At 39.3% G+C, this 20,457-nt stretch overlaps 1 protein-coding gene across 3 annotated transcripts in view; it reads left to right on the forward strand.

Annotated features, from left to right (window-relative positions):
• tsnare1 (T-SNARE Domain Containing 1) overlaps positions 1 to 20,457 on the forward strand; it is a 188,596-nt gene that overhangs the window by 65,269 nt on the left and 102,870 nt on the right. For all 3 annotated transcript variants that reach the window (XR_011602346.1, XM_070966480.1, XM_070966479.1), the window contains exons 3-4: positions 3,821 to 3,898; positions 5,348 to 5,417. Coding sequence is in view for 2 of the 3 variants with exons in the window: in XM_070966480.1 (XP_070822581.1) it covers positions 3,821 to 3,898; positions 5,348 to 5,417 (148 nt within the window). In the remaining variant the exon portion in view is untranslated. The remainder of the gene's footprint in view (positions 1 to 3,820; positions 3,899 to 5,347; positions 5,418 to 20,457) is intronic.

Raw genomic sequence — 20,457 nt, forward strand, 5'->3', positions numbered from 1 at the left:
TGGAAGTAATGGCAGCACAGGTTAACAGCAAACCACGGAGCAAATATGACACTGACAATGACCATCAAGCCACACTCTTCAGCACGACAACTACTACACAACACAGCCCACTCAATGACAGACTGCAGTTCACTAGATAGCCCCTCTTTCTCCTCCTCTTTCCTCTGTGATTTCGATGTTGGCCTCACCACTTAGCTACATCCTAAAAGTAGAGGGTTCATGTCACCTGGCCTCTGATGCTGGCAGGTTTCCATGTGCAGAGAGACTGCTATAGGCCACTAAGGTGACACTCCACCTGAAGTCAGCTTGGCTTCCTAGTACTTACAACTTTCAGTGGTGAGCCGTCACACCAATATTTTGATCTTTTTGTCCTGCTCTTCTTGTCTTTTTGTTTCTGTATGTCCAAACAGACCACTTGTGTTTGTTAAGATGCTTGCTGTGTTTGAAATGACTGGCCAGCGTATCCATTGATTTGCATAACCATCAGAACTTGTGTCCATTAGCAGAGCAAATGTCATTTCATTTCAATTCAACAGGAACTGTTGGGGTATATGGCTGAAATACTTGCTTAAGGTCAAGGTTCATCAGGTCATAACTGAATAAAAAATTTCAAAAATAAGGGTAGTCTGCACAGAGCAGCTTAACATCCTGGTTTATTTTGAGCACACCTCTTGCATCAACGCACACCACCGCCAACCCCATGACCTCCTCCCCTGCTCTACTGAGAAGCTGCAACCACCGACACTCCCACCTCCCTCACAGCTCTGTTGTTGCTTCAGTGCTCCTCCATCCCTCCCCATGTCTAATTGGGTTTTTGGACATTTTAATGGCTAGATATGACACCAGTCACCCAAAATTCACAAAACCATAGTTGCATTTTGTAACTCTAACATCATAATCGGCTGAAAGCAGTGACCTCTGTCTGCTTCAGTATCCTTCACCAAGCAATAATTTAACCTAGTACATTACATAGAATGTACAGTACATCTATTCATCTACCTACCCAGCCATCACTCCTACAATCTATTTCCATCAGCTATTTAAGTGTCTAACGAATGTTCTACCTCTTTCAAGTCATTTTACCTATAATTCTTTTTGGTTTCTATGAGAAACTGAGACATTTCTGTCTCACTTATAATAACAGGGTGTTATTAGCATTTCAGACATTATGGTCTTTGATGAAATTTTTGAGGCGAGGTTGCTGCAATATATTCAGAGACATGCTGCACAAATAACAGGGCCACTGAGAGTTACTTCATGCTGAGGGTAGACTTACTGCTGTGACGGGTTCAGTATATCTCTATTTCAGTCTTTGCTCTGTAGGAATATGGGATGCTAGTTCTAAACACATATGCACGGTCGTACACCATCCTGCAAGCCCATCCTTTGATTGGCCAGGCAACCTCCTGTAGCATGCACAATATACATTTATATATATCATGGTGAAAAAAGGTGCACAAAGCATGTCTAAAAGATGTGTGTAGGTTTGTACGTGTGTGTGTGCGTGTACAAAGATAACATTAAAAATGCAATAAAGGCTTTTCAGTTGAGCAATTACTCGTTTCCAGATGTATCACAGTCTTGTAATGCTGCTCAACGGACTGCATGCAATCATGTAATTACCTGGACGATTTGTCAGTATAGGTCAGTCAGTGGAGTTAATGACTTGTGATGTACAGTAGAGGTCTGACAGCTCCTCCTCCAGCCCACACTTGGAATATCTGTTTCACTGTCCAGCTCTTTGAGCACTTTCACACCTTTACATTTTGTCTCTACACCTGTATTTTTGACCATGTTAGAAAAAAAATGCCAACTGCATTCATTTCTGGGTGCAATATTTGACAAAAGGGTGGGTGAGATGGCTTGTGCGTGCAGCTTATACAGGTCGTGATGTTGATCTCAGCCTGCTGTAATGGCTCCAGGCTATTAACCCTCCCTGTCATTTACAATGATGTGCTTTTGAAAAAGGAAAATGGCACTGCCCACATAACTTATACAGCAGACTCACCACTCCTGCTGCCAGCCTGTGGCTTAGTGCCATTCCATTTTCCCCATCCACTCTATCATCATCACTGCAGCTAGATTCTACATTAGAGGCTCCTGCAGCCTTTGATGTCCATTCAATTTCCACATCGAATCATTATAATAACAATACAGAGTATTTCAATATAATTACTGTACATGTTAATTTTCCTTCTACCTCCTGTCACTAATTAATGTAACATTGATGTGCCAGTTCTTTAATGTCTATACATTTATTCTTCAGCACTCCCTTTGTCAGCGTGGACTGATGTGTTTAACATTTCACAATTGTTTGAATTTACAAAAGCACATTTGGGAACACTGCATTAGCAGCAATAGTCACTATGACCGAGAAGTCAAATAAAATGGTACTATCCATACACAGGTTTTTCCAGCCCAGACAATTTAAAGGCAGCAGTGCTGCTCAAATTATACGCTGCCAGTACCAAAACATCACTTGCCAAACAAATGTACGAGATAGAAAGTGTTTCAGTTGAATTATAAATGTGAACAAAACATCAATATGCAGATTCCATCTGGCTTTGTATTCTTGGTTATCCATGTGCAAGACACATTTCTTATGTAAACATTACATCCAGACCAACTTATGCCCACTATAAAAACACATTTTTGGGGCCATTTTGTGTTTTTTCACACCTAGTTTGTTTGGCTCAGTTAAAATGAATCCTGGTATGCTCGGTTGGTCTGTGGTTCATTTGGGCTGGTGTGAAAGCTGTCGATCAAACTGTGGTTGGTTTTTTTGATGGCAGATAAACTGCTGTTTAATCCATCTGCTGGTCGTAAACTGTTGAAGAAGTGATTGTATAATTGATTTGTACAAGTGATGTTTATGCAAAATGTAGTTTGTATCCTACTCTGTGTACTCCACAGTTGATTATATCCATGAAAAATTGTGTGATACAGTGATCCCACAGTAACATAATATCACTGTACAAGATGGTTCTTTTTTTTCTCCATATGTTTGGCATTACTCAGAACATGCAGTCAATCTGCAGTCTAATAATACTGATGCTTATAATTGGTTATTTCTTTGAGCTCTTTGTGACACCAGATGGTAAATATAAAAGTTAGAAGCAGTGAAGTGCTGCATGAGCTACTGTCAGCCGCCATAATTTGATTTTCCCATGAGAGTCCTGATGATGCCAAAACTGTCCAGTCAATGAGTTACCTGTCAGTCTGTATGACTTCATGTCAGTGCAAACATGAACTGGAGCTCAACTAAAATGCACCAATGTATTTTTTGTCCCTTGACTGGGGCCAAATGAACTGAATTACAAGCGTGAAAGCGTACATCTCTGCAAGAAGCTGTGCGATTGAAGCGTCGCAGGGGTTGTGGGTTAAGGGACATTATCCATCAATTAATCCTGCAATAGATTAATATTTTTGGTCACTTTGGGGCAGCACAACAAAGAAAGAAGAAAATGAAGTATGAAGGTGAATGGATGAATGAATGAACTAACTACAACAACATACATGTGGTTTCGTGCTGAGCAATGTGCTTAGCCAGACTATGGCAATCATACCCTCTCTCAGCAGTGATGCAGTTCTCCTCTTGATCACTCAGAAAGTAACACTCACCTTTTTGACCTTTAAGATATCAAGTGGACAGACAAGAAAAACACATATAACCAGATAGACAGAGAGGTAAATGTTCAAGCCTGGATATTTATATTGTTTTTGTTTCATCACAGTAGTCCCTACACTGTGTGGTCAGCTCTTGCAGTGTCATGCTCCGCTGGGCTGAGAAGTGTTTGCTGATATCATGTTTTCTCCAAAGCCACACAGGTCAGTCCCTCAGAACTGCAAGACGTGTTTCAGGAGACCTCCTCCAATATCTTCCAGATCAACGCCAACGGTAAGGAGCCCATTCATCAGTAAAAGTGTCTGTGTGCGTGTGTGTGTGTGTGTGTGTGTGTGTGTGTGTGTGTGTGTGTGTGTGTGTGTGTGTGTGTGTGTGTGTGTGAGAGAGAGAGAGAGAGAGAGAGAGAGAGAGAGAGAGAGAGAGAGAGAGAGAGAGAGAGAGAGAGAGCATTTGTCCTTGTCCATACAGTAAATACTTTGAGACCCTTGACCAAGGACATTTTGACCAATCTTCCTCTCTTCTGATGGATTCTGAGATTATGAGCTATGTTTACAGATGAAGGCAGTTTATGAATTAGGTTTTGGATTTTGTAATGAGATTAGAGGGAGTGATACTATTAAATGAAGGTTTACATTACTTTAGCCTTAAATCTTTAGTTTCGGGATGAGAAGGAGGAATTGGTTCACATTCAGATTAAAACTGGTTTAGGTTTCAAATTAGGGTTAAATTTAGTTTGAGGGTTCAGGTTATCATTAGTAAATCTAGGATCATGTCTTGGGATGAGGTTTAAGATTGAAAATAGTACTAAATTTAGGTTTAGGTTTAATTTAGGATCAAATCTTGAGTCTGAGTTACAAAAAAGTGTTGGTACTAGTTTTAAGGCTAAAATTAGTTTTAGAGTTAAAGTAGATTTATGATTGGTGTTGAGTGTGGAGTTTTTTTTTACATTTGGGAGAGGTTTTATTCAGAATTATGGCAAATTTCTACAGGGTTTAGATAAGGGTTTAATAAATCCAGGGTTTAGATCGTTTTGAGAAAAGTTAGCAGCATTTCTGGGGTTTAGAGTCAGTTTTGAAAGTGGCTAAATTTACTGAATTTAACTGTTGTTTTTAGAGTCAAAACTTGGGTTCTGAATTATGATCTTAGTTCAGGTTTAAAAGTAGCATCTGGTTTATTTAAAGATTTAGGGTTGATCTTAAGGTTTATATTATTATTAGTTTAGATTATTATTTGATCCAGTTCAGCATTAAAATGTGGGTTTAGCTTGAGATTAATAGTCATATTAAATTTGAGTTAGGGGACGGTCAGATACAAAGCTTTATTTTAGTGTTCAGGCTGATTTATGTGTAGGTTTAGATTTAGTAAAATGTTCAATCTAATGGCTTTGGTGTCAGGTTCAGAGGAAAGGTTGAACTACATTTCGGTGTATGATTGATGTGTATGACTAGTTCATAAACAAAGCCTGAATTTAAGATTCATAGAGTATGATAGATTTAAATTTGACATGACTGCTCATCCATTTTACAGTGGTTAAATGTGGGGAGCCTCTATTAAACAAAGACTGAGAATTTGCTTTAGATCTTGGTTTAATTAAGACTTGAATTAGTTTCAAAGTAGGGTTTTGGAATGACTGGAAGATTCACATTAACTCTGAGATGCATGAATGTATGTCTGTGAGTCCAGTTCACTCTTAATGTTTGTATTCTTCAATTGTGCCTCCAGTTGTCACACTAGAGAAGAATCTTCAATCACTGGGAACATCTAGAGATACAGCAGAGCTACGACAGAGTCTGTGAGTAACACACACACCTGAAAATTATCAGCAAGTGTTTTGATAACTGCTAAATCCATCCATCCATTTTCTCCCGCTTATCCGGGGCCGGGTCGCGGGGGGAGCAGTCTGAGCAGGGACGCCCAGACTTCCCTCTCATTTCATGGTTGCAGCATGTCAAATATGACAATAAGCAGCATTTCTTTGTCTTAGATTTGGTCAATTTTGTGATTGGTGAATTCTGAGGTTTGCATTGTTGGTTAGACAAAAGGTGTGACTTTTTTACCAAACAAATATACAAATCAAGAAAAGAACCAACTAATCCATAATAATGATTAGTTGCAACCCTATTTAAAACAGGCAAAACATTAATGCATGAGTTATATATAGCAGAGCATATATAAAGTATATCATTAGATATAATATATAAACTCACAGGCAATGGAGTATTTTATAGCACGGTAGTAGTAGCATCACTGACACCTCCCAGTAACCCCTGTATTTTCAGGGGACACACTTGGTGGTCCAGCGTGTTGTAAGGGGCACATTTGTCTCTGCTTTGCAGAAAAGTGCTTGTTTTCTTTGTTTCAGTGGCCTCTTTCGTATTGATTATCCTTTTTTAGTTGAGCTGCCAGCAATTGCCAAATTCAAAGCTGATGACAAAGTGGCCAATCTAAGATGATTGCATCTGTTTAAAATGCATTACATCCCACTGTGTTGGCTGGCATGTCATCAATTCTATTGAACATTTTTTATGATCGCCTTGGAAACTTACTGACAATGCTCGGCTGCTTTTATTTTTAACTGCCCATTTTCCTTCAGCAGTATTGATGCCTGATGCAAACAACACATCCAGTGCCTCCGACTGATGCAAATTACATTCAGCATGATTCTTTGTGTTATTCAGCAGCTCTCAATGTTTTTCAAACATTATTCCAGGAAATAGTCAGGATGCTCACCGATTCAAGAATCTACGGTGACTTTTAGAGCTCATTAACTACATTGTAGAGGCTTTTGTTTTGAACAGTAATGTTTGCGGTTGCAACAGTATTCTCTTGTTGCCTGTGATGAACTTTAAAACAAACTGTTTTTTTATGACATAATTTGATGACATTCAAGACACATATCCAAATACATCATGGCATCATTATCTGGGTTTTAGGTGAATGGTTGTTTTTTTGCCAACATGATGAGCGCTGATTTCAAGGTTTACCCCTACATGAGTGAAGCTCCAGGGGCAGAAATATAGAAAGATTTTAAAGTCTGTCTCTTGTATGTACTTGTTTTGGTGACAAATAGAAAGCACTATATAGACTGAAAAATCCAACCTCAAGCTTTTTTGAAGAGGGTCTATTGACTGAACTGTCATTTTCTTTGTGAATGTCTATTGACTGTGCTGCTGCTTTCCTTGTGAGAGTTTGTAGACTGAAATGCTGTATCAATAAGGCATGTACCTGTCAGGTTAGCATGAAAGTGGCCAGTTTGAAAGCAAACTGCCCAAAAAAATGGTGGCTGTGTCTGCAACTTGAGTTACACAATACTAAATTAATGAAATGGGGGAGATGCTGATTGTGGGAGTATTTTCCCCTTCATAAAGTTATCTTTAATTAAGAAAGCAGCCTCATTACAAGGTCCATTTACTATATGTTGTGGAGTTTTTAATAATCTCACATGATCTTCATCAGCAGATGGAATTTGCCCACATCATGGGATTGTAGATGTTAGTCTAAGCACTCAAAGATTCAATGGAAAGCTGAAACTTCACCTGCTAATTGAGATCACGACATGATTGAAACCTCCAGAGTAGCCGCTAAATGGACTTTATGGTGAGACTGTTTTCTCAGTTGTTGGTTCTATGGTCAAGAATGATTTTTTTTTTTTTTTTTTACCCCATCTTCAATCACTTTACCAGTTATTACAAATCTTTTACTTATGATTCAGTCAGAAGAGTTCCTTGTCTATCTTTTCCTTCACTGTGGGTTGTGCTCTGAAGTTATGCTGCTGTCCACTGTCTGTGTGTGAGGAGCCCAGCCCGTGATCCCGTTCACAACACTGCCCCTTCTATAACTCAAACCCTATTCAGTCTCTGTCTAGTTTGCAAAGGCACATTTTTAAGCAACTCAAAATGCATTGTGTTGTTCATGTACGGAACAACAGAGTGTATGCATACGACCACTTGATATCACAGAACCTGTTTTTTGTACTACATGTAATGTGACGGCGCCTTTGCAAGTTCCATTAGCTCAAGAATTCTATGGACAAAAGCTCTTGAAAAGTGAACCTTTTATCACAGATATATGTTGCCAAGGTCTAAAATGATTTTGGAAACCCAGAATATCTTCACCCTGTGGAAATGGAATCCTTGACCCTCACTCATCCAAGCACCTCCTGACGCGGCCTACATTCTTTGCTTCCCTGTCCCTGAGTCCTCTCCCCTTCATGATTAACTGCAGTAACTGGGGGACTACAGCTATCTGATCTCCTTACAAACACATTGAAAAAGACCATACACATGCTGCACTAATCTCACACAGCAGATCGTCACACGTGTGTCCCTCTGCAAGAAGCAAGTTTTGTGAAATAAAAGCAAGCCTTGTTTGTGCCCGTGGTTAGAATGGTAACCTGCCATCTGCCTGCCTGTCTTCAGGCAGAAACTCAAATCTCACGGTTAATAGAATTTGACCAGCCCCTGTAATCGTGGAAATGCACACGGCAAAAAGTCTAAGTGGATTAATGGCCGGCACCCTCTGAGTGTCATTGTCTTTGTTAGCGCATTAGGCATTCACTGGTGTTCTGGCTGTAACACACCAGAGGACATGGGGCTGTGTTTGGGAGAGAGCGCCCCCGACTGACTGTTTGCAGGCATAGTATGCTGTATAGTACATCATAATTCCAGATGAAATGAACTGCAGGTTAGCAAGAGTGGGTAAAGCAAGTGCTGTGGTAAAAAAATATCATTAGAATTCAAATTTCCATTTTTTTGACATACGACCTGTCTTGTGAAGGTGACGAGCAGTCACTTGTTTGTCTTCTTTCAAGATTGTCAAGTGTTTATACAAAGTTGTTGAACAGGAAAATTTATATAGGAAAAAACTGATATAATCAACGTCTACATAATCTACATAATATCATCTACAATCCTGATTCCAAAAAAGATGGTACACTGTATGACACAATAATTCAAAGCAGAATGCAATGATTTGCAAGTCCTCTGACCTATATTCAGCTGAATAAAGTACAAAGACAGATATTTAATGCTCAAACTGATTAACTTTGCTGTTTTTTGTAAATACACGCTCATTCTCAATTTTATGCCTGCAACACATTCCAAATAAGCTGGGACAGGGGCATGTTTACCACTGTGTTGCATCACCTTTTCTTTTAACAACATTTATTGAAGTTTTGAAAGCCAAATTCTCACCCAATCTTGCTTGATATACAACTTCAGTCGCTCAACACTGCCCACACTCTTTTACTGTGAACTCATGCTGTTGTAAAACACGCAGAATGTGGTTTGGCATTCTCTTGAACTAAACAGGGACGTCCAGGATTTGACTCATCAGAGTGCAGCACACTCAGAGAAGTCAGTGGCATTTCTGGATGTTGATACATGGTTGTAACTTGCACAGTGACAAAACATCTTTACAGACAGTTTTCTGATATTCTCCCGAGCCCATGTAGTGATAGCTTAGACCCTATCATGTCGCCCTTCAATTCAGTTCTGCCTGAAGGATCAAACGCTACGACCATTCAATGTTGGTTTCCAGCCTTGCCTCTTACATGCAGAGATTTCTCTGGTTCTTTGAATCTTTTGATAGTATTATGGATTGTTGATGGTGCCTATTCATACCCAATCATGATACAATCAGGTGTTTTTGGAGCATCCCACATCTTTCCCAGTCTTCAGTTACTCCTGTCCCAGCTTGTTTGAAACGTGCAGCTGCATTAAGTTCAGAATAAGCAGATATTTACAAAAATCAATGAATCTGATGAGGTCAAACATTAAATGCATTCTTTGGGCTGATTTCAATCGAGTATATGTCAAAAAGGATTAGCACGGTTTCATATTCTGTGTAATCTACATTTTATACACTCAATAACTAATAAATAATAACTTGGTAAGATAGACATTTTGTCCAGGTTGAATTTTGTTTTTGCACACATTTATTTGTACAGTATTACATGTAGGTTGGATCAAGACGAAACTAAGGATTTGTGTGCTTTTTTCGCTCTAATTTCATACTGTACGGTACAAAAACGCTATAATAAAAATAATAAGTAAAATAATAAAAAATAATTTAATTAGCTTGCCCCTGCAATCGACTGGCGACCGGTCCAGGGTGTACCCCGCCTATCGCCCGTTGACAGCTGGGATAGGCTCCAGTGCCCCCCGCAACCCTGAAAGGGATAGGCGGTATAGAAAATGGATGGATGGATAGTTAGCTTGCTCACTGTAGGGTACACACTCATGTGCACCCTATTAGCTGGAAGGCACTGTAAGTAATCTTGCACCACGCAGATGTGTCATCAGACAGATGAGAGATGGCAGCCTGGACTGTACTGAACTTTTGCATATGACCAGGATGTGTGGGGGATTGATGTTCCGGGGTGTTCTGTAAACTCTGACTTGTCTCACGATGTGTGTGTTGAAATCCAATTCCAGCGTAGTGGGCCATTAACTATTCTTTATTTCCCTGTGTTTTTCTTTTGATGGGGGAGAAAATGTTGTGTCACCAGGCAGATGAAATTGTCAGTAAACAAACTCAGTATATGATACTTTGCTTTCTGTGCTGCCAGAAATATCAGCTAATTTCATATCCCCATTAAAAAAGGCACAGACCTGATGAAGTGTGAAGTTTATCTTTCATAAAGCCAAAATGCTCATGAAGCTCCGCTTTATTTTGAAAAATAGAGAAAGTCAACAGAATATTTCTCTGTTCTGTTGAATCTCTCTCTCTCTCTAGTATTGTAATTTTTCTGTCTGTTTATTTATTTCTGTGCTGTCAGTTTTATTATGTTATCTGTAGTCAGATAATAATTACAGTAATTAATGAAGATAGAATAATAGAAGAAAAAAAAATAAATAAAAGATTTTTTTTTCCCTGAGCCTAATTAGATATAAATGATATTTCCACACAGTGACTTTGTGCCAGTGCAGTAGGCATGGTAGTACTTACTGTACTGCTGCTTCTCAGCTCTGCAGTGTTGAGAAGCTGCAGCTTTGGATTAACACAGTGTAATGCTAAAACAGCACTGGAACTAAATCTGATCCACTAACTGACATGTTTATTTATTATATATGTATTATATTATATACAACACCCATGATGCCATTTAAGGAACATGTTAATTCCAGACTTTTTAGGTGTCTATGAGAGGTCAAATGTCCTGCGCCTCAGTTTCATGTCTTCAGTTTCATAACAGTGCGGTACAGTGGTATGTGCTGGAATAAAGGGGCATGGCAATGCTCGTGATAAGGGACTAACAGTGCGAGGCTAATTACAAATAATTAGCTGTGTTCTTCACTTTCTTTCCAAGAATGACACGAGAAGACCAATATCAGTCTCATGTATGAATATGGTTAGCCTAGCATAGCATAAAGCACAATAATGTTGCATCGTTAAAAAGATGATGTTTAAAAATTTGAGAACCCACTGTCATGTAATAACATACATTTTGTTGTGGCTACTCAACAGTAATGTGAACTGGACACACACAGCTGCAACAACCTAATTGGCCATTTTCACACATTTTCCACTGTGACACTACAGGCCTCAGAGTCATACAAGTGGTAATTATTGTACTGTGTAATCACATCACTACTGTATAAGCAATTCCTGGAAAGCAGAGAAGTCAACATTCATCACAAACTTGGCTGGGCACGTGCAGTGTGTGTGTCAGCCATCTTTTCACACTCAGATCATGACTGTGTGGATGCACCTCTCCACCTCGTCCTCCTCCACTCTTACACAACCAGCAGGCATCACACTGCCTCTCAATCCCACATAATGCGCCGCTCTCATACAGCCATGTATGTGTGAACCAACAGTAGGTGTTGGAGATGCACATGCAAATGTCAGATGGATTTCCAAGCAGCAGCTGTGTGTTTGTGTGTGTTCACATGGGTAATAATAGGACATGGGTAATTTTACAGTGTTGGTGACCTGTGAGTTGAACTTTACTTCCCTGTTGCTCTCATTGGATGTTTCTTTAGATAAGCACTGAAAATACATCCCTGCAAATGTATATATATTATGTCAAGTCTGTTGTGGTGTAGCCATCATGTTAGGCACGTTGGAACTTATGCTAGAGGAAGGAATGCTCTTAAAGGTATCGTGTGGAGTTTTCTTGTAAACAAGCACAGCCACGTTCATAATGTTTTACACTTAAATGTATTGCGTGGTTTCTTGAAGTCTAACAATAAGGGTGAGTGAATGTTCTCACTCCAACCTTTGCAGACCTTTTTTTTTTTTTTTAATGTTTGAATGCATGTTCATTCTTGACCTTTGGAAATTTGTGGACAGATTGGGAGCTTTTCATCACCTGTCTATCAGAGGAATAGCATGAACCCGAGAAACATCATGTGGTCCTTCTTTCATCATGTGGTCCTTGTGTCATATGGTCCTCTTGACCTGTAGTGAGTCCAGCTGACTGTATTTCCCTGGCTTCATACAGTATTCCTGTGAGGATTATGCCTAGATAGGTTAGATCATCTGATTACAGTTTGCTGCAACAATTCCAGTCCAGCTAAAATCCTTATTCCAGCAGTCTTTGCTACTTGAAACTTTCAGTCTGTGTCTAATCATCCTCAATTTTCAATTTTCATCCTCAATTTTCTGATCACATGTCATAACCTAGTGAAACCTGGAGAATGCTCCCCTCTAATAGTAATAAACACAACCAAAGGTTCCTGGTTAGCACAATTAACCAGCCTGTAAATCCCCCTCCTCTTCATTTGTCATTTCCATCTAATATTCTATTGACTGTGGAAATGTTTTATCTTTTGTTGTAGTCAAGATTGATGGTCTGATGTCCAATTTTCCACTGTCTATTTTACCGTCCACAACAGTCAGCCATCCTACTTTACTCATCCGCTCCATGGGACAGAATTCCTACAAAATTCCTGAAATCCATCTTTCCTGTCTTCGGTCCCAGCTTGCTCTCTGTTTTAAACCACTCTCTCACATCTGGGTCCATCCCTATTTTAAAATTGGCAGTGTTCAGTCACTTCTTAGTAAACCCTCTCTAGATCCAGCCCAGTTAGAGAATAATGGATGGATCAGTCTCCAAGCTACATTTCTATCCAAAATCCCTGAAAAAATTCCCACTGACTAACTCCTGAAGCTAGTTGAAGATCATAAAATCTTTGACAAAGCTCTTCACAAGCATAGTACTGAGACTACTTTACTAAGAGAAACCAATGATATTGTTATGTATGCAGACAAAGGTGAGTAGTCCATTCTCATCCAACTAGATTGACTGACTGCTGCCTTTGATGCCATCGATCATGCCATTTTACCTGACAGTTTGTATAACTGTGGTACCATTTCTGGTACAGCTTTAAAATGGTTTCATTCCTATTTGACAAATATATATTTTAAGTTTGTATCAACTAGGGCTGGGCAATATGGCTGAAAACTCTATTGCGATATAAGTGTTTTATATTGGTTGATATCGATAATTATTGATATTTTTCATGACCTATTTAAAATAAGGACCGGGAGAAAAATACATTCAATTTAAACAATTTTTATTTTAAATTGAACCTTCCTCTGATTATAATCCCCTCAGCTATCAAGGCAGAAAGGAAAGGAAATGTCAACACAACCATGGAAAACACTCAAATAATAAATGTAAAAAGTGTAAAAATGTAAACAGAGAGAAACCTGAGAACTTTTTTTCTGCAGGTTTAGTGCAGAAAGTTCACAAGCTGATTCACCTTCTGCTGAATAAAATGTTTTCAGATATGTGCAATGTTATGGAAACATAGCAGAAACTGAGGTGGACTTGACTGAACTATAAAACCAGCCTAGACATATGAACAACTTTAGTCACTTTTCTTACTCTAAACATACATGAACTATTCAATTATATTTTTATTGCAAGTGTGAAAAAAAAAGTACGTGTAAGAGATGTTTATAACCTGGCTTCTCCACAGTGCTCAGTGAAGCATGTCTTTAGCTATATGATATGCCGCTGCCTCCGTTACGTCTTCGTGCCTTTTAGATAATTTGTCATCAGGCATTGAAGCAGATACCTCTGCATGGTGGTCAGCTGCTTGTGTGGTGGTGCTGCGGGTGCAGATGTTGTTGGACGTTGGCGAATACGGCTGCGCTCCAAAGAGTGAGCGCGGCTAAGGTAGTTAAATAAGTTTGTGGTGTTACCGGTCTTGGTGGGGACGACAGTCTTGCATAAGTTACAGATCATATTGGTCTAACTACGGTCCGACTTATAAAATCCAAAAAACTGCCATATTGGCGAGCTGACTTTCCCTGTTTTATCGACAATTTCTTCACTCGCTGCAGCGCTTTCTATTTCTCATCTCACACCTCGCGGAGCATCAAACACGAGACAACGATGGCGCAACCGAACTTGATAATGTTACATGATTGGCGTGTTAGCGTGTCACTCCCACTGATCAGCGATTACTCCCTACGTTGCTCAGTTACCTGAGAGCGAGTGCCTTTGTTCATGCAACCAACCTCGCTTCCCAATATCAGGTTTCTTCCGACGAAGAAAAAAAAATTATCGAGTGTTTTATGGAACACATTTTTTATTGATATCGACGATGCGTCTATCGCGAGACATATCGCTATCGTTTTTATCGCCCAGCCCTAGTATCAACAATCATGTCCTCCTCAGCTCCCCTGCTGTGTGGTGTCCCTCAGGGGTCAGTCCTTGGATCAGTCCTCATGGTACATGCTTCCTCTGGGTTTAGCCACTTTCAGGACGTGTCCTGTCACTGTTATGCCGATGACACACAGATCTATTTTCCTGTTTCAGCCAATAACCTGAATCAACTGTCCTTCCCCCATAATTGCTGCCACCAAGGAATGTATGTCATTGATTTCCTCCAACTAAACTATGACAAAACAGAAATTCTTTTAATTGGTACTCATATGTTTTCCTCTGCAGTTGATCAGTTTATTGGTCTACTTTGCTCAAATATCAGATCTGCAGCTCAGAATCCTGGTGTCATCTTTGATTTGTACATGACTTTTGACCAACATGTCACTAAGCTTGTTCAGTCCTGTATTCTTCAACTAAGAAATATCGCAAAAATCAAATATATGATGTCTTTTACAGACATCATTTTGAACTATTGATTGACATTGACTTTCATTTTCTCCCCTTGATTATTGTAATGTCTCCTACACATGTCTCAATCAAGCTGCTCTAATCCGTTTACAGTTAGTTCAGAATGCAGCTGCCATGCTATTAACGAGAACTAGCCGACAGTCCCATGTCACACCTGCTCTTGCTTCCCTCCACTGACTTCCTGTAAATTTCAAAATAAACTATGAGATGCTGTTGATTACTTTTAAGGCTCTGCATGACCTTGCTCCCAGTTATATTTCTGATCTCCACATTCTGTATTCCACTTCTCGACCACTCTGATCCTCTAATCTCTGCCTTTTATCCATCTCCTGCTCCAACTGCAAAACTCAGGGTGACCGTGCCTTTGCAGTTTTAGCCCCAACCCTCTGGAATTATCTTCCTCAGATTTGCTGAATCTCTGGACTGTTTCAAACGCCTTCTTAAAACTCATCTTTATAGACAAGCCTTTGTTATAGATCTCTCTTCCTGGCTTTGTTTTGGTTCAATTTTGTCCTGTCTGTTAAATTGTAATGTATTTTTACCTTATTTATTTATTCAACTTAGTTTTTTTTTTGTTTTTTATCTTTGTGTGTGAAGCACTTTCTAACTGTGTTTTTTAAGAAGCACTATATGATTAAAACCTTACTTACTTACTTTAATTAGGCCTGTCACTGATGCAAATGCCAGTTTCATTTATCATCATAATGGTGACATTGAGCAACTGATAAGACCTGTGCTGAGTTTGAAACCATTCCTTCATTTGTTTATGTATTATTCCCTTGTCTCTTAGTGAGACTAAAATGAGATTTCAGGTTTTTTAGCAAAATGTAGTGGACATGTTGAGAACACTACTTGTTTTCAATCCAGTGTTGGAATTATTTATTGCACTCTGGAGGGCTTATATTTCTCAGAATATAGAGTTTTGGCTATCAAATAAAGTAAAAGTATATATAGTTTGTAGATTAGATTTTCTTGTACAATGAGTGTTTACAAGGTCAAAAATGAACCTTTTCAAAGTACAAATTTGTATAGTTGCTGAAAAGGACATGATTACTGAACAGTACAATCATTATGTACTCAAATATAGTCTGTATATTTATTCATTAAAAATGAAAGATTTTTAATGACTTGCTGACATGTATTTATAACTACAGACTCAATGGCTTATTAGAAAGTGACTCATTAAGAATTTAAGTCATTAGTGAAGGGTGGTGAGTTTCTCACTTAACAATAAGCCATCAGGTCTGTATTTAGGAGTGTGAATAGTATTATGTTATACTGAAAGGCATTTCTAATATTCTGTCCATACAATTTATATCAATGATAATAGCATTTTCATACTCCCCATACTGAAAACACAACACTGGTACAAATGCAGTGGCACATCATACATAGCTCGAGTCTTAAGTATTGCCACACAGCGCATTGTTGAGTCCACACAGAATACTGTACTGAGAATATAAAGTGGACTTGAAATCATTAGTCTAGTCTGACATATTTTGCGTGGCTCCTCATATGAGGAGCCAATCTCCCAATCTCACCATCTATTTCTCACCAGTCATGTCATTTTTAATATATCTTTATGATTACCCTCGATTGAGGGTATTTTCCACCCATAATATCACCTCTCTCTGCATCCACCAATACAGTAACAAGACCACAGAAAAGACAGGACCTCAAGTTGCTGTGTGTACCATTCACTTCATATACCTTGTCCCATGCCTTGATGCTCTTTCTGTCTACACAGTGAGCATTTTAAGATGGGATCAAACAAGACAATGTTTTGTCTTTTTAGGCAATCACTGCGTCCGATTAGGGGATGATATGGTAATAAATTCTTTTCATGACTTGTCTAGAAGCAGTTATGCCTTGCCATCTTTCACAACTGCTGCATAGATAAATGGGAAGGAAGTGCCACAGACAGACTTCAGTAACAGCACCAACAATAAATGTGCCCACATGCGAAGCCGGAGCCATTCGTGGTCACTGGGTGGTGAAGGGGTACGCTATCTTTTTGTTTCCCAGAGGGTGAGCGTGTGGGTGAGCAGCATACATATGAGTGCACAGGCTGATGTCACAGCAACACGTGATTGATTTATATAATGCTGCTTACAAGTTCACTGAAATGAAAGGAAATTGTATTCTTTTCTTACTTTGCCATATTTACAGTTTTCCATTCAGACTGCTCTGTGCTCCTTTGGATCAGTTTCACTATACACTACATAGACGCTGTCAAATTAGTTGAGAGAAGGCAAGGAAAGACCTACTAGTCTTCTTGATGGGACTGCAAGGGGTGTCCCAGCTGCTGTTTGAATTGGAGTATTATTGAGCTGTTATCAAGTTGCCTGTCTTTGTCCATGTGTTTGATAGAACAGATATGCTTGAATTTGACTCAGTTTAGTGTTCCACAGAGGCTGCATAATGAATGCCACGTCAAATGTGTAGCCACAAGCCCTAGCATATTCTTTGGCTATGCTCATGCGTGCACATACCACTGGTGGCCAAGTGTAATCAATTACTCATTACATATTATTCACTGAAAGGGTAATTATATCAGTTCACTAATTATTCAACTACTTCTTTTAACACCACTTCACACATCTGTAATATCTGAGGTTTAGGTAAAGTAATTTCTCAGATGAAATCCTCTACCTTTGTTTTAAGGACTATTCCAAATTTGTTTTAAAAGAGCTTTTCTCCACTTTCGCTCCTTTTATTTTATTAACAGTTCTCTGACTTCTGGTAACTTTCCTAACTGTTTCAATTATTCAAATGCTTCTGGAAAATACTGTCCTGTATTGTCAATTACTCAGTAATTACAAGCCAATTTCTAAATTATCATTTCTAAAGTCTAAAGTACTGGTTAAAGTCATCACAGAAAAGTTCTATGTAAGTAAACTTTATTATATAAAGGTGCCCTTCAACAGCTTTAAACACCCACATGTTGTATATTTCAGCAGCCACGTGGCAGCTAACAATGACGGTACAACAACATTATAATGACAACTGAGAGGGTTTGAACTTCATTTTTCATTATTTATACAACTGTTTTTGGCACTTTTCATGTGAACAACTGCAACACTATGAATGTCTTCCAGAGGACACTATCTATCTATCTGTGTGCCATTGTCCTCAAATTACCTCTTAGCGTGTCTCCCCTCTCTATATGACATCAGCATTTCACTCCACTCACTTCCATGACCCATCGGAACAGCTTTTAGCACATCTTTCCCTCTGACAAAGTTGGACTACACGTCATATTAACTTTTTTTTTCTGGCATCACCCAGTCCTAGCCTCCTCCTTACACCTCCAGACCAGTCTGCACACTGAACACACTCGAGTGATTGTGTATTGGGCTGTGAGATCTGCCAAAACACATCTGATGCCACATCTGTACTGTAATGTGTGGACACCATGGAGAACTGCAACAGCTGATATGCTGCCTTCATTATGTGGTCAGCGTGGACAATACAGCACCAATGTATTTTGGACTTTAGTCAGTGCTGAGCTTTGCAAATATCCCACATTGTCATCTGAGCTAGTGAGAAGTCTGCAGTGTGTAGGAAGCAGCTCTAGTTGACGGGTTTAAATCTCGTCAGAGCCCAGTATAAGCACTGCTCCATCCTGTAAAGCCCTGAAACTATGACCACTACCACCCTGTCTCCCCCACTCTCTACCTCCTCCATCCTTCACACCTCCCCTGCAGTCAGCTGCTCCCAGACTCCTTAGTTCTCATTCACCAGGGCCAGTCAGGCCTCAAAGGAATACCAAACACCAAGCAGACAGGAGAATCACACAGCAGAGGTGACTGATTGAAATTCACAGTGTGAGCAATTCCAATCTTTTGCATGTTGTTTCTGGCCGTCTGGCTCTCGAGCTTGTTGTGGGGGAAGAGTGTGACTAGCAGATGTATCACTGTGCAGCGATACAGCAGAGGTCTTCTTAGGGGTCCTCGATAGTGGGCGAGCTCTGATTGTTTGGTAACAACGTGTCAGTGGTGGGTGGGGCTTCCACTGACTCATGGATGATCCATCAGAGCCCATCAGCACAGAGGCACAGCTCAGATTTTATTTTTAGACTCCATTTTAAAGGATTCCCTTTGCTTGCTGCCTCTTCTACCTGTCAATAGAATACACTTTTCCATCTCTTCTGGAAATTCTTTTTAAAAGTTGTTGCTGATTGAGTCACTTGCTAAAATCCTTCCAGTCTGCAGAATTTGACCTCATCATCAGCTGACAACTTTTTAACAGAATTTTCCATCTTAAAGGAAAGGCAATGATGGTTGGTCCATAGGTCATCCTGTAATACGTCTGTGCATGATATCTCACGAAGGAGCCAGATTACCACATAATTTGGTGTCATGCGACAACACTTGCAAACTAAATGTTGTACTATACAGTAATGTGAGTGTCAGTGGTGTTAAAAAAGAAGAAAAAAACAGCTTAGTAAATGGTTTATGAGGAAGTAAGTGCAGTGAACATGTTTGTTAGACCTAAGTATACACAAAGGGTGTGAATATAATTGTGTTTACATGAACTCCACACTGTACCTTGAACTTGTTAACATTTGATCATTATTTACATGATATAAGATAATGGCTTAAGTGGCATTCCACTTTTTCTAAAATCAAAACAGATGTCAGGGGGAGTTTTCTGCAGCCTGTGGAAACTGGTGTATCGTGTGGCTGTGGAGGTTAGCTCAGTTTGGGCTTGAGGCTTCAAATGTTTAACAAAAAACCTGTGTTACAAATGAGAAAACACCAGCAGTGGAAAGACATAGCATTCTCCAAGGTAGGAGGGCTATAATGACAAATGCTACTGAGTTGCATCATTGGAAATGGAGGATCCAGTGTTTGGTAAGCTTGGTAATGAAAATTAGGATATCTCAGCTTCTGCTGTAAACACTGTGTGTGCCTCTTTAAGTTATTTAGAACAGTTAAAAGAAGGTAATATAGTCATGACTGATTGGCGTCATTGGTAAGAGCAACTATTTAAATGTCATGTTGTTGACTGTTTGATGCATTAAAGGTGTTGCTAAAATGAAACTCTCCATATGCCTCACGTTGTAAATCACAGCTGCACATTCACACTGAGTGTTATTTGTCATTCCACAGATCCCTAATGCAGAGTGCCAGCCTTACAGTCTGTACTCTGCTCTGTCGTTTTGGTGGGTAACATGATGGAGCATTAGCTGGCTGTGATTTCAAAATAATCCTTCACGTCTGTTGTGAAGACATGTGATTCAGCTAAACGATGACGCATTGGGCTGAGCTTTAGGACTTGTTAATCTTTCTGTTGAGGGAGTTTTTGTGTGTGCGCGCAGCCATATTCTGGATGAGACTGGTGTGTCTGTGAGCAGAATGCATTGCTAATCATGGAGCATATACACTGCCATGGCCAATCAATAGTACAGCATGTACAGTGCTTACCCCGAGACATTGTAGCATAGTAAAGTGGGAGGTTTTTATTTTTGTATTTTTGGTATTATTATTATTATTATTATTATTATTATTATTATTATTATTATTATTATTATTATGTCATTTTTATTGATGATACACTATAATGCTAGACAGCACTCCATTCTTTGGATTATTCAGTTTTTACTATCATAATAACTGATCTCAAGCATATACAGATTTACAATCACCTCACAGCAGCTATATAAAACAGCACTCTGGCTATTTAAAGTGTTAAATATTTGATTAGATTTTAAGTGTAAAAGTTCTTCACATAGAAGACA

Source organism: Chaetodon trifascialis, chromosome 7 (genome assembly GCF_039877785.1).
Source record: "Chaetodon trifascialis isolate fChaTrf1 chromosome 7, fChaTrf1.hap1, whole genome shotgun sequence".
In the NCBI taxonomy this organism is placed as follows: Eukaryota; Metazoa; Chordata; class Actinopteri; order Chaetodontiformes; family Chaetodontidae; genus Chaetodon; species Chaetodon trifascialis.